The sequence below is a fragment of the Petaurus breviceps genome, unplaced genomic scaffold (assembly GCF_028583685.1).
Source record: "Petaurus breviceps papuanus isolate PSGF00001 unplaced genomic scaffold, PetGlider_PUasm1.0 90842, whole genome shotgun sequence".
NCBI lineage: Eukaryota > Metazoa > Chordata > Mammalia > Diprotodontia > Petauridae > Petaurus > Petaurus breviceps.
Genome location: NW_027187358.1, coordinates 8,640,326 through 8,654,538, shown reverse-complemented (window position 1 = coordinate 8,654,538; position 14,213 = coordinate 8,640,326). Strand labels below are relative to the sequence as shown.

Sequence of the window (14,213 nt, the reverse complement as noted above, 5' to 3'; positions counted from 1 at the left end):
CTTTGGATGGTGAATAAAGAGATATGTTCTGTGGAGGAACCTTCAGAGAAAAACTGCTGAACCTGGCTCTGCTCCACAAGGTGACAGCCACATGACACCATTTTCCTGCTTGTTTCAGAATCACTGTCTTATCTGCCTTCCTCCCCCTTGCCCCTTAAAATAGTTTGCCTTATGGTGTTCTGTGCATAGTCAACTCAATAAACAATGATAAACTGGGGAGGTGAAGGGAGAAGGGGATAAGGAAGTGGAGGGGAAAAAGATGCTGAGTTCTACTTGGGGATAGGGAGGTAGGAATTTCTTGGTGAAGGAGCTTTATAACTCTCACTAGCTATTTTAATCTTAATCAATCAACAATTATTTATTAAGTCCCTACTGTGTTCCAGGCACCCCTCTGGGCTCTGAGAATGCAAAGACAAAAACGAAAGTCTCTTCTCTCAAAAAATCTACATATGAGGGGGGGAAGACAATATGAAAACACACACACACACACAAAATAAATGCAGGATAACTGGGGGTGGTGATTAGCAGGGGTGATATGGAGGAAATCTAGATGATGGGAGAAACTAAGGCAGACAGTCTGATGAGAAATTCAAGTATAAGTCAATTTCAGGGGTTTCAGCAGAAAGCATGGAAATCAGAGTTCCAAACTAACCTGCAATCCATTATATGGCCTCAGTTTCCTTAACATGCCCTCAACCAAATGCTAGCCAAGTGTTGCTTAAATATATAAAACAACATACCTCCTTTCATAGACTTTAATTCTACCATCTCATTTCGTACCCACAACCATCTTGTAAGACAAAAAGACAGAACAAGCTCTCTGGGGAAAGAGCACCAGATTTGGAAGTATGAAGACCTGGCTTTGGACCTGGCTTTGAACCTGGCTTCTCTTACTTGGGACCTGTGGGACCCTGGACAAGGCACTTCATCTGAATGTGTTTCTTCCTCTATAAAATGGGATGAAATCATGAGTGAAGGTCAGGAAAGCACTAGACTATAAACTGTTGTTATTATTATCCCTACTTTACAAATAAAGAAACTGAGACTCAGAAAAGGTTAAGTAAATTGTCCAAGGTCATATAACTGGTTACCAGCAAAGCTGGGTTGGTGAGAAATAAATAAGAGAACTATTAGTGCTTAACCAATGTAAATTGGTCCATAGGTGCTTTTTAAAATGCAGCAGAGGGGGGCTGCTAGGTAGTACAGTGAATAGAGCACCGGCCCTGGAGTCAAGAGGACCTGAGTTCAAATCCAGCTTTGGACACTTAACACTTACTAGCTGTGTGACCTTGGGCAAGTCACTTAACCCCAACTGCCCTGCCTTCCCCCCTCCAAAAAAGCAAAAAAAAAAAAAAAAGCAGCAGAGGATACACTAGAGCCAACCGAATGCAGTAAGGAGAAACCCCCCAGACTTCTAAGACCCCAGTCCTTACATCTTCAGAGTTTCTTCCCTCCCCTCATCCCCCACAAAATTAAACTGCCTTGTAGTCAATAAAGTTCACTCCCAGACCAAATAGTAAATAAACAGCTTGGAGTTTTTAGATACCTGATCCTGTCCACTGAAGGAAATATATGATATTCAACTCAATTAACATTTATTAATATACTTAACATTTATTGACATTATTAATAATGCAGCTAGGTGATGCAATAGATAAAGCACAGACCCTGGAGTCAGGAGAACCCGACTCAGATTCCTGAGTTCAAATCCAGCCTCAAACATTTACTTAGCTATGTGACCCTGGGCAAGTCACTTAACTCTGTTTGCCTCAGTTTCCTCATCTGTTAAATGAGCTGGAGAAAGGAAGTGACAAATAATTCCTGTATCTTTGCCAAGAAAATCCGAAATGGGGTGAAAAGACTCAACCGCAACAATAGGCACCTTTTATGTGCCAGGTACTGTTCTAAGTCCTGGGGATACAAAAAGAGGCAAAAGACAATCCTTGCACTCAAGAAGCTTACAGTCTAAAGGGGCAGACAACATGCAAACAAATATAATACGTGCGCACATACAAACATTATATGTAAATACGTACAGACAAACCGCCATTTGCTTCATTTCCTCATCTGTAAAATGGGGATGACAACAGTGTTGGGAGGCTCACATGGAATTATCATTGTAAAGCATTCAGCACAGTAACTGCGCACAGTGAGTTTTATAAAGGAATAAAGCAGAAGGGAATCCTAGGTATTGAGAGAGACATAAGCAAAATCCCTGAGGAAGGAACGTACAAGAAATGTTTGGTAACACTGAGGAAAGAGGTCTGCTGGGGACTACTAGAAAGATAAGGCTTTGAAAGTAGACAAGAATCAGACTGTGGAGGGCTCCGAATGCCAGGTTAAGAAGTTTGGATTTCATCCTCAAAGTGACAGGCAGCATTGCAGGTCTTTGAGGCAGGTGAAGTGATGAAAACTGTGTTTATATCATTATCTCTATATGAGGTTCCACTCTAATAAAAAAGCAGCAAGAACCTCAGCGTGCGTTGGAGGAAAACAAATGAAAAGTCACAAGCAGAAAATGTCACCTTCGTGTAGTAAGTCCTCAGGCACCTAGAACTTCAATGATATACACCTTTCTCAAATGAAAGCTCTTCTGTTTTTTTAATCAACTCAGTTGCTAAAGACCAGGGAGTGAATACTGTCTCTGTCTCTGGCCTGGGCACTGTGTGTGTATGTGTGTGTGTTTGTGTGTGTGCAGGACAATGGCCTAGGCACTGTGTGTGTGAGTGTGTGTGTGACAATGGCCTAGGCACTGTGTGTGTGTGTATGTGTGTAAAAACAACTGTCTACATGTCCTTTCCGGGCTAATGTAGGGACCACAACACGTCTACTTAAAAAAGGTCAGGGAGAACTGAATGTGCATGTAAAAACAGGTGCCCATCTACATGGTCTGATTTCAGGGACTCTGGCATCCGATATACTATTCTCAATCGAACTTTTCTGTGCATTTTCAAAACAGATGCTGCCTCTTAGGGGTACAGAAGGAAGTGGTCCAGCTGAAGAATTAGAGGGCCCTGGGCTTCTGTTCTTGGCTCTGCTCCTTGTCACCTTGGGGAAGGTGCTAAACTCCTCTGGGTCCTCAGTTTCCTTATCTATAAAATGAAGGGATTGAACTCATTAATGACCAGTAAGACCTCCCAACTCTGAATTTCTGATTGATATAATCTATGGGCTTTGCATTATGAATCTGCACACTTAATTTATATACCCTTCTCTATCTTTATAAGAATTCCTTGGGGCGGCTAGGTGGCGCAGTGAATATAGCACTGGCCCTGGAGTCAGGAGGACCTGAGTTCAAATCCAGCCTCAGACATTTAACACTTACTAGCCATGTGACTTTGGGCAAGTCACTTAACCCCAATTGCCCCTCCAAAAAAAAAATTTAATTTCTGCTAGGTCCACAGTTATTATATCTCACCCAAGCACAGAGCTTGTAAAACAAGTTAATATTTATGTGCCAAGCGCTGCGATACACAGATGAAAAAAATTAAGGAGTTTGCAATTTAGGAGGAAGAAAAAGCTTGGGGGCAGGATCTGTGCAAACAAAGCCAAATAATCCTGTCTAGCAAGGTACCTGGTACATAGTAGGAGCTTAACAAATGCTTTTAGAAAAATAAATTTAATAATACAGTACTCAACTTGGGTGTACACAACAAAGACAAGGGCTTTGGGGTTTGAAAGTCAATGTATTCATTTAATCAACCAACAAGTATCTATTGAAAACCTGTAATGTGTCCAGTCCTACAAAAGGAACTACAGTAAGATACAAAAAGAAAAAACACAGTCTGTCCTAAAGGAACTTAGCATACTGGGTGGGGGGAAGTAAGTGTGTGTGTGTGTGTTAAAAGTTAAGTAAGAACACCAATTAATGACATAGTACAAGATGGACTGATTTTTCCAAGGATGTACAATTAGTCAATGCCAGATCCAGTTCTCCTGACTCACTCCTGAAGGAAAAAAATCTCTGTACTAAGAATCAAGAGATGTGGGATCCAGTCTTGCCTCTGACACTGTTGGTTTTTTGGGATATAGAGATCACTGCAGTGGGAGGCAGCAAGTGAAGAGGGTGCTGGGCTTAACATCCAGAATCCTGGCTTTCAATCTTACCTAAAACACTGACTAGCTGAATAGCCATGGGACAAATCACTTAACTCTGAAGAGTCTCAGTTTCCTCATGTATAAAATGGGGATAATCTCATACCACCTGTACTTTACTGAGTTGCTGTGAGGAAAGTGTTACATGAAAAACATAAGATTGTTATAGAGCTGCAGGGAACTTTAAAAATCATCCAAACTAAGAATTCTTAATAATTTTGTGTCATAGACCCCTCTGGAAGTATGATAAAAATCCATAGGCCCCTTTCTCAGATTAATGTTTTTAAAATGCATAAAAGAAAATACATAGGATTGAAAAGGAAACCAATTATATTGAAACATAGTTATCACAATATTAAAAAACATCAAGCTTATGGACCATAGGTCCCTGATCTGTACCAATTCCTACCCCTTTTAGTGATGAGAAAACTGAAGCCCAGAGCAATAAGTCATTTTCCCAAAGCCATCCAGGTAAGTTGCAAGATCAGGATTTGAACCCAGGTTCTTGGACTCCAGATCCAGTTACTATTCTTTCTACTGCATCATGTTACATATGACTGCAGATAAGTCATAGTCCCTCTCTGGATTTCCAAAATTAGAGGACTGTGCCTGATTCTTCCAGGTGCTTTCTAAGGTCCTTAGAAGCAATGACATTTTATGAGTCTAGTGCGATGAGCTTGATGGTCCCATGATTCTATATATGTTGGGAACAATGAGGCAGAGTTTAACTTCATTCCTTTTTTCATTCATTCATTCAACACACATTTATTTCTACAGCACCTACTATGTGATTAATACCAAGCTAGGTACAAGGGAAGATCCAAAGATAAAAGAGGCATTTCCTCTAATCTCAGGAAAAAAGAACAGGTAGAAGCAGTAAAGATTAGTATCTAGAGAGCCAGCATGGAACCAGGGAGACCTGGGTTGAAGTCCAGCATTTGAAACCTACTAGCTGTGTGACCCTGACAAGTCACAACCTCTCCGAGCTCCAAGCAAACTCTCAATGGCTATCAGCTGCAGAGAAGATGCCTAGCTGTGTTTACAGTTTCTTTATCCTAGAGTACCATACCCCAGCATAATCTTGGGTCCAGTGTCCAATCTCTTTACCCTCAAGAGTTAATGATCTCGGATAACTGATGCTTAATGGTATACCCAAATAATCCAACTCCCTCAATACATTACATCAAGAACCTGTGATTTTTTTCAGTAGTGAAGCACCTATCTATAGAGTTGCTTAAGGCATAGCTTGCCTGGGTCATACAAGTAGGGAGTGTCAGAGACAGAACTTTTACCCCAAGCTTCCCTGCTTCCAAGCCCAGCATTACACCCCCTACACCAGTGTTGGGGGAGCCTGTCCTACACCATGCAGCTTCTCCCCTCCTCTAATAACCCTTTACAAATCCATGACCATCTAAGAATGCTTGAAGCTGATTCTGTTTACAACTTATAATACCTCTTGCGCTAATGAGTGCCAGAAGTTTCCTTCCTATTGTGTTAGAGTAAGCCGGCCTTTTATTAGCTCAGAAACCACTTCTCCCAGGTCTGAGATCTAGTCATGTCGTCCACACCTCCAAGCCCTTCCTGAGTTTCTAGATACAGCTGATATCTGATCCTAAAAGCAGAACCCTCACTTTATAGAAGCTGGCAAGCAGCAACCTAAATGTGTTATCATTGTTCTCCCAGTACAGACTTTTTTGGGGGGAGGAGGGGCTACTCCACCTGGTTACTGCCAGAAACTAGAACTCCAAACAGGTACCACTTGATGATTACCATTATAATAGACTATAATCACTTAACAAGTCCATATATACCCGAGGAAACTGCAGAGAAACATATAAGGTTTCACCACAAGTAACATTTATGTATATAAAATTTCAAAGCCACAAGTTGTCTATAGGTAAGACCCTAGAAAACTTTGTCTGCCCACAGTTGGATGAACTTAGTGAGATCAGATGCTGAAATATCAAGTGCTCTCCATAAAAATGTTTTTAGTTCTTCCTGCTGCCAAGGCAGTTACAGCTAAATAACATGAGGGGGCTGTTAGATTATTTATAATTATTGTCTTATTATACTTGCAATGAAATGAGTAACTCTGCAAGGGCAGGGACTGCATCATTTTTCTCTTGTAGCCCATAGTACCTAGCATGGTCCTGGGCATCCAACGGATGCTGTATTCAGAAGTGAAATCAGAAAGATCTGAGGAGAACTCCTAGTGTGAAGAGTCTCTCCATAAATCAGTCTATGACTCAGCAGATAAGTCCTAGAGAGTTGCCTGAAATACAAAGAGGTTAAGCGATTTGCTTGAAATATAAAGAGGTTGAGTGATTTGCCCTGGACTACATAGTTACTAAGATTCAACCAATCAAACAGGAAATTAATCAACTAGAATTTATTTAGGTCTTTTATGTGCCAGGCACATGGGTTGCAAATACAAAAGTGAGATGGCTCCTGCCTTCAAGGGGCTTACATTCTAATGTGGGTGGGATACAAACAATTTCGCAACTAAGTAGATTCCAGATTTTTATGAACTCAGAGAGGGCAGCAACTGGACTTTGGGGGCTCATTCTACTCTGCATCTGCTGTTCCAACTCCATAGAACAAGATGTCTCCAAACCAGGTACATCTTAGTTCCCCCACCTTTTCTGCCCCGTTTGTGTGTTGTCTCCCTTTGTTAGATTATAAATCCCTTGAGGGCAGGAACTGTCTTTCTTTTTATTAACTGTTTCCCTAGAACAAGGCCTGGCATACAGTAGGTGCTTAATAAATGTTTACTGGATTGAGTTTGAATACCTTCAAGTATCAGTTAGAGTCCTAATGAGGAAGTATTTGAGCTGAGTCTAGATGGGAGAAGGGGGTTTCAAGAGGCAAATGTAGGGGGAAGCACATTCCAAGCATGGGAATGAGGCCAGATCTGAACCAAGGTCTTCCTGACTTCACATTCAACATTCTATCCACTAAACCAGGAACCTGTTAACTAATTCTGGGAAGATGTGAGACAAGGGAAGGGTTGCATGTCAATTGTCTATATCTCAGGGGTAGCACATACCCTCTGATTCCAACATTCTCTTTGTCAAATGGTATCTAGAGATATACAACCTCCTGGGAGAGCTAATATTCTATATTATAGGTATAATATATGAACAGCTTTTTTCTTAAGGTATCAAAATAGTAAAGACTATGGTGCATAACAAAGATGCTATGAAAATTAAGGAATAGTGTGGAAGCTAAAGAAATTTGACCTAGGTGAGAGTGGGAGGGGATTGTGCCTCAAACATACCTCACCCCTTTATAATCATCCAGACTCAGGATTCCCCCAAGCACTGTCTTTGCCATGAGGTATGACCCGACCCAGTCCTCACCATCTGCCCTGCCACATATATATTCCACCACCACCAGCCCTAGGCTCCCAAGCTTTTCACTTCTTGTTTTGGGGTTGAAAATCAACATTATAACTGGCACCGTAAAGAACATAATTTCTTACATATAAAATCCCAGTGATTCAAAGTTGGAGACTATATAGATCAAGGTTTCCTTCCCTGGCCACCAGTCACTATGGTGTCTTAACCATCCATGTCACCCCCAACCCTCTAGTGTTCTGATCCCACCCTAAGCCTACTTATTGGGCTCTCTGGTCCCCATTCTAGTGTTAAGAAACTGTCCTTTATTTTGGACCAGAGCCTTGCCCCTCAGGAAAACTACTCTGTCTATGTTTTATATTTACTTTTTGATGTACATATTACTTCCCGAGAACAGAATTCGATCTCTTTTAGGACAGACAGTGTCTTGGCTTGGTAACCAACATCTAGCACAGGACCCTGCAAGTGGGAGGCACTTATAAATCCTTGTTCATTGGCCCATAGTAAATGCCTAATAAAGGCTTGCTATTGTCAACCAGGAAAGGTTTCATGGAGGAGGCACAACCCTACAAATGAACGACTCTGGGGCCTTTTACCTCTAAAGCAGGGGCACTTTTCACTTGGTTTGCCCTCATTTTGTCAGGTGTGACTGAAAAGCCCAAAGGACAGGAAGGGTTTTACAGAGCACCAAGGGAACACTTCTCCAGTTGCTCCTTAAAATTCAACTCTATTCAATTATACAGTGAGTAGTCAGGTGCCCAGTCCTGGGCAGGAAAAGAGGAGACAGAGCCAAGTCCTCCAAGAGTAAATGAGTGGGTACCTAAAGGCATGTCACAGACAGTGAGTTCTATACAACTCTTGAATGGTTCAGAAAGGTTTTGGAACCTTGAAAACTGGCATGCCAACTAGACGACATAGTATGGATAAAGGCACAGAGGTATAGATATGCATCTTATCTGAGGCAGCTGGTGATGTGGTAAATAGAATATAGGGCTTGGAGTCAGAAAGACCTGAGTTCAAATCTAACCTCAGATACTTAGTAGTTATATGAGTAGCAAATGAAATAATAATTTGTAAAGCACTTAGTGCAATGCCCGGCATATAATGGGAGCTTAATAGAGGCTTGTTTCCTTCCTTCCTACTGCTGGACTTCTAACATCCCTTCCAGCTCCAACCTTCAGTGATTCTGTGTGTGGTGGAAAGTAAAAGACCCATTAAGCCTGTATGGAATGTTAGAATTCAATGGGAAAGTCTTTGGAAAGAAAGTGTGAGGTCAGATAATATGGAAGGAGGAAAAGAGGGAACAAAAACCAAGCTGGATTTAAGCCTTAGAGAACAAGTTATTGATGATAAAAGGGACCAATGCATGATCACTATAGATACATGAGGTTTCTGATTTACCCAATGTGTTCATTAAGTGGTGCTATTCTAACCAAGTTTTCCAAGAACTAGAACACTAGTGGGGATATTTGTAGAGTAGAGAAAGGAATGGGTGGAGGATAATTAATCCATGCTCTGAAAAGCAAGCATTTAGTTCTTATAGGAAGAAGCTTAGAGTCAGAAAGACCTACATTCAAATCTCACCTCTGATACACATCGACTGAATGACTGTTACTCATCCTCCCAGTCCCACCCAGGAAACTCTTTAATACTGTAAATTGCAATTGCCAATCTGTATTGGTAGAGGAATTTTTCACACTGGTAGTTCTTTACACTGATTAAACAAAAGGTTCAGATAAAAACAAATAAATCCAACAACAAACTCAAGATTATCTTCATGGAATGGAGTGTGTCCTCTAGAGTTCCTTTTACAGAATTCCCCTTGCTCACTTAAGACTTGTTGAGATAAATTAAATGTTAAACAGTAGCTGAAAAAATGTCCCCTCCAAAGCCCTACTCTGACTAAGGAGTTATGTGACCTCAAGCAAATTATTTAATCTCTCTGAGTCTCAGTTTCCTCACCTGCAAAATGAAAGGACTAGATTAGATACCCTCTAAACTCTAAGAGAACACTGAGCCTAACTCAAGAAGACCAGAGTGCAAATGCATCTTCAATCACTTATTAAGCAGTGTGACCCTGGACAAATCACAAAAAAGGGGGTCATAATAGCACCCATATCACAGGGTTGTGGTGAGGATAAAACACTCACCACAGCACCTCCAACACAGTGTTTTAATAAATGCTTGTAACTTTCTGTTCCCTCTTTACCGATCCTTTAAGCCCCTCTATTCAGGATAGACTTTTCAGCCACTCCTGATGAAGAAGCAGGAGAACCTAGTGGCCTGAATCCCTGGATACTTGCTAATGGCCTATCCCTCTGGGAGTATTACCCAACTGTGTTAGGAGACATTACCCAGTATAGTTTAAATTAACCTCATAGCTTCATGAGATTGCTAACCTTATCTGTGTCCCCCATTTTAACACTGGAAGACCCTTTGGAGGAGAGGAGGAAGCTCCCTTCTTAATAAGACCCACAAATCAATGAAGGTATGTTGGAGCAGTGAAAAGAACAGAGAACTCGGAACCAAGAGACCAGGGTTCTCATCTTGGCTTGATCATTGGTTCGCCTGATGATTATGGCAAGTCACAACTTCTCTATCTTTCTGTTGAATGGGATATAACACCTGTATTACATGTTGTTGTCTATCCTTCATTCTCAAAGAGGACCATGACATTAACGACTGTGATGCCATGACAAGCAAGGGAACTAGATTTAAGTGAGGAAAGGCTGTGCTAAGTCACCAGCCTCACTTTCTCCTCCTGCATTAAATACTCATAAGGGTATGAATCAGTCAGTCAACTAGCATTTATTTAACATTTACTGTGTTCCAGGAACTTTGCTAAGTGCTGGGAATAAAAAAAGGGAGGGAGGGGCAAAAATTGTTCCTGCCTTCAAGGAGCTCATATTCTAATTAGGGAGACAACATGAAAATAACTAGGTATGTAAATGATATACACAGAATAAATGAAAGGCAGGTTTAGAGGGGGGAGACACTACACTAATAGCTGGGGGGAAGGGAAAAAGTTTTGGCAGAAGGTGGAAGTTGAGTTGAACCTTGAAAGAAGCCAGCAAAGCTCAGGGACAAAGGTGAAGAGAGGCAATAACCAATAGCAAAGGCACAGAGATGGGAGATGGTGTTATATGTGATGCCGTTGTAGCTGGATTGCAGTCTTCAAAAGGGAGTTAAGTGTAAGGAGACTGGAAAAGTAGGAGGGGGCCAAGAGCTTTAAATGTGAAACAGGACTTTCTATTTGACACCAGAGATAATTAGGAAAATTGCTTTGGCAGCTGTGTGTAAAATGGGTTGGAGTGGAAAGACACTTGAGGAGGAGAAGCCTACTGTAGTAGTACAGGAGGGAGGTGATGAGGGCCTGTACTTGGGTGGTGGCTATGTGAAGCAAGAGAAAGGGATGTAGGAGAGATTTGGTGAAGACAGGAATGATGAGATTTTGGTGACATCCTGGACACATGGGATGAAGGCGAGTTGAAGAATTAAAAATGACATAGAGGTTGGGCGCCTCAGTAGCTGAGAGGACAGTGAGACACTCAACAGTAACAGTAAAGCTCAAAAGAGGAAAGCATTTGGGGGAGACGATGAGCCTTTTCCAATGAGAAGAGTCTTATGAACCCAAGCCACGATTACTAAGAGAAATAGCATTCATCTACAGACAATGGACTGAGAAGCCTCTGGCAGAGTGTTGCCTTCCCCTCCAAGGGAAGAAATTCTGGGCCTTCTAGGGATCAAAGCCAAGGAAGCAGTATCATGAATTCTTCATCATTCCCTGCAGATCCCTAACACCATCCACTGCCTCTTCTCATGTCTCTATCATGGACAGTTCCCAGCCATGCCCACTGGTAAAGACAGCAGAGCAACACTGCAGATTTCCTCCAGCCACAGGTCTGGACCCATGCATGCGGAGCACCCTGCTTAAGCAGCCATGTTTGTCTATGAGCAGTAAATGCTCTCCCTATTGTCCTGTCCATTTCATCTGCAAACACAGCAGCACTCCCTTATGTAGGGGCCCCCTCTATCCTTTGTAAAAACAAAACACATTACCAAAAAGCTCCTCAAAGCCATAGGTTTGGTAGATTTAAAGCCTGGTCCTGGAATCAAGCATCCTTTCAGTCAGCCACTTTACACATAGAAAAAATAAATGGGGTTTATTTCTATTACGTCTAGACTAAGGGCTAAGTGTAAGCTTGAGAGGAATATAGAGGGGGTGGGGAGAAACCTTATGGAAGGGAGTAGCATGACTTTTCCAGATCTGTATCCCCTGTTTTCCAAAGTACCAGCTGCTATCCTCCTAGGGTTTTACTGGTGAATCTTGCTGGAGCTTCCTTGTCATCACAGTAACCATGGTTTCAGTCAGTCTGCATTACACTCATGATCATAGTGAGAAAAGGCTCTCACATTTTTCCCCAAGTCCCCATCTGATACATATGGATAAAAATACATAGATATGGCACTAACCATAGCTGACATTCAACTTTTGACCCCTAGGAGTTTGGCTCATAAAACAGAAAAGTCTTTGTATCTAAAAGTCAGAATGTTACCAACATTCCATATTCAGGTTTGGGAAACAGAGGTCTATTCCTTTGCTGATAAGAATATGAATGATAAGCCTGGAAACTATAAATATGGAAAATATAAACAAATCTCCATGTCTGCTTTTCCCTGGAAACAAGTAGAAAGATCTAAAAACACAGAAAAGCATTCCTAATTTAACACTTCTGTGCCAGAAGCTTAGCTGTGCTTGCTTCTCCCTCCTTTTCTCTGAATGCCAAGGTTAAATGTCTTTCAAATGATACTACATTGACAAGCCCTGTTACCAATACTCTAATATTTTGACAATTTCATCAATCAACTAGACCTCACTCTTGGAAATAGTATCATATTGCATGGTACCTTAAAACATAAAATAGGGCAACAGTGTAACTTTAACTAGAGATGCACAGAAACTGTACTACCCACAAGTACAACCATTTCATTTTTCCCCCAAGAGGCAATCCAAGAGAGAGCCTGTAGGTGGGCTGTAGCATCTCTGAAATTTGTTTAAAGCAGGCTCACCTAATGTTTCAGGGACTTTGGGTAGGAGGTGGGTGTCACAAGGATCACATTTTAATCTCCAGATAACAGAAAATGAACAAACCACCATGCAACAGACTGAAAAACAAGCAGGTTTCCACTGAAAAAGCTGAACCACCCCACACTGCATTTATTTGACTTCAGACAAAATTAAATAATTAAGCCGGGTACCCCTTAGCTGATAAGGAGAATAATCGAGCCACGTGCATTTTCCAGAGGCTGCCAGAGGTGAGAACCCTCCCCCACAGCCAGGCTACCAGCCTTCTAAGTGGCCAGAGGACCAGTATGGGGTGACCAGCCTTGGTTTTCCTTACTCTAGTGCCCCAGCTCCATGAGCTGCTTTGAGCTCCCTGACATGAACACGGAATCAACCCAACCTGAACCAGCTGGGACGGAGGTGGGGAGGTGGGGAGGTGGGGACCGAAGGAGAGTGGGAGGAAGAGGGAAAACAGGAATAAGAAAACATGAAGGAGCTCACGGTCTCCTATTCCCCAGGTTCAGCTTCCTCATCCCAGGCCTCTCACTTTGCTCCCAATTAAAAATGGAGGTGGGGTACCCAATACAACTGAGACCCTCCCATGTGACTCTAAGTTGCATCAGGTAGTGAGCTCAACCTCAACTACCCACACTTAAAAGAATCCTGTCACTTCAATGCAACACTTTTCCCGGAGAACCCCACCCGGCCGCTACCCCGATTCCTGCTCCTTCCCCTGACCCCGGCCCCCGATATCCTCACCCAGTCCTCGAAGTGGCGGCTCCCGTTCTGCAGCAGCTCCTCAAATTGGATGGTGCAGTTGGCGACGAAGTCGTCGTACCCGATGGGGGCATCGTGGAAGACAGCCAGTTCAATCTTGCGCCCGTTGCACACGTCGGTGACAAACTCGTCGTGCCAGGCCGGGCTATTGGTCTTTTGCTTGGTGGCCGTCTGTCCGATGCGCGAGTCATCGACGTTGAGGGCGATGTAAGGGTCCAAGAGAAACGTCTGAGGCCGGGGTCCCACCGCATGGCGCAATGACCAGGCTGTGGGTTTCAGGCTCACGGCCTCACAGATCTTGATCTTCAGGAGGCCATTGAAAACTACCATGGTCGAAGGCGGGTCGGTGAGGGTGGGGGGTAGGGACAGGGAGCAAAAGGGCCGGGGTCACTCAGCCCAAGAGTTCAGCGAGAAATAAACAAGGGCTCTCTGAGCTGCGAGGAGGGGTTGGTGCGGTGGGGTCTTCTTGGGGCGGGAGGGACGGGACGCCTGGGTCCCCCCTCTCCCGCCCACCTCTCTCAGGCTTACACTCACGCACACACACACGCCTACACCCCACCTACACCTCCTAGTGCTTCGCCGTGACTGGCGATTCCCAGCGAGTGCATGTATTTCCTCGCTGGGTTTCTAACGGAAGGGAGAGAGGGGGGTAGGGATGGGTATAGGGGGAGAGCTGGGGGGACGTCCGTCTTTGGATCAAACCTCTCCCCTCTCCCCCCAGCACACCTAAGACAAAATGACAACAAATATATACACTATATAGGCTCACCCTCGCCTCTCTGATGCTCCTAGTGTCTAGGACAGTGGGGGGGGGGTGGGGGGAAAAGTGGGCGCTGCGCCCGACTCTTACCTACCTACCTTTCAAAAGCATAATCCCCGGGAAATTATTACTTTGGCAGGGGGTGCTTGGTAGTTAGGGA

At 43.1% G+C, this 14,213-nt stretch overlaps 1 protein-coding gene across 1 annotated transcript in view; it reads right to left on the bottom strand.

Annotated features, from left to right (window-relative positions):
* PRKCE (protein kinase C epsilon) overlaps positions 1-14,207 on the bottom strand; it is a 657,089-nt gene extending 642,882 nt beyond the window's left edge. Inside the window, exon 1 of the mRNA XM_069071624.1 lies at positions 13,276-14,207. Within this exon, the coding sequence (XP_068927725.1) occupies positions 13,276-13,623 (348 nt within the window). The 5' untranslated portion in view covers positions 13,624-14,207. The remainder of the gene's footprint in view (positions 1-13,275) is intronic.
* Between the last annotated feature and the right edge of the window lie 6 nt (positions 14,208-14,213).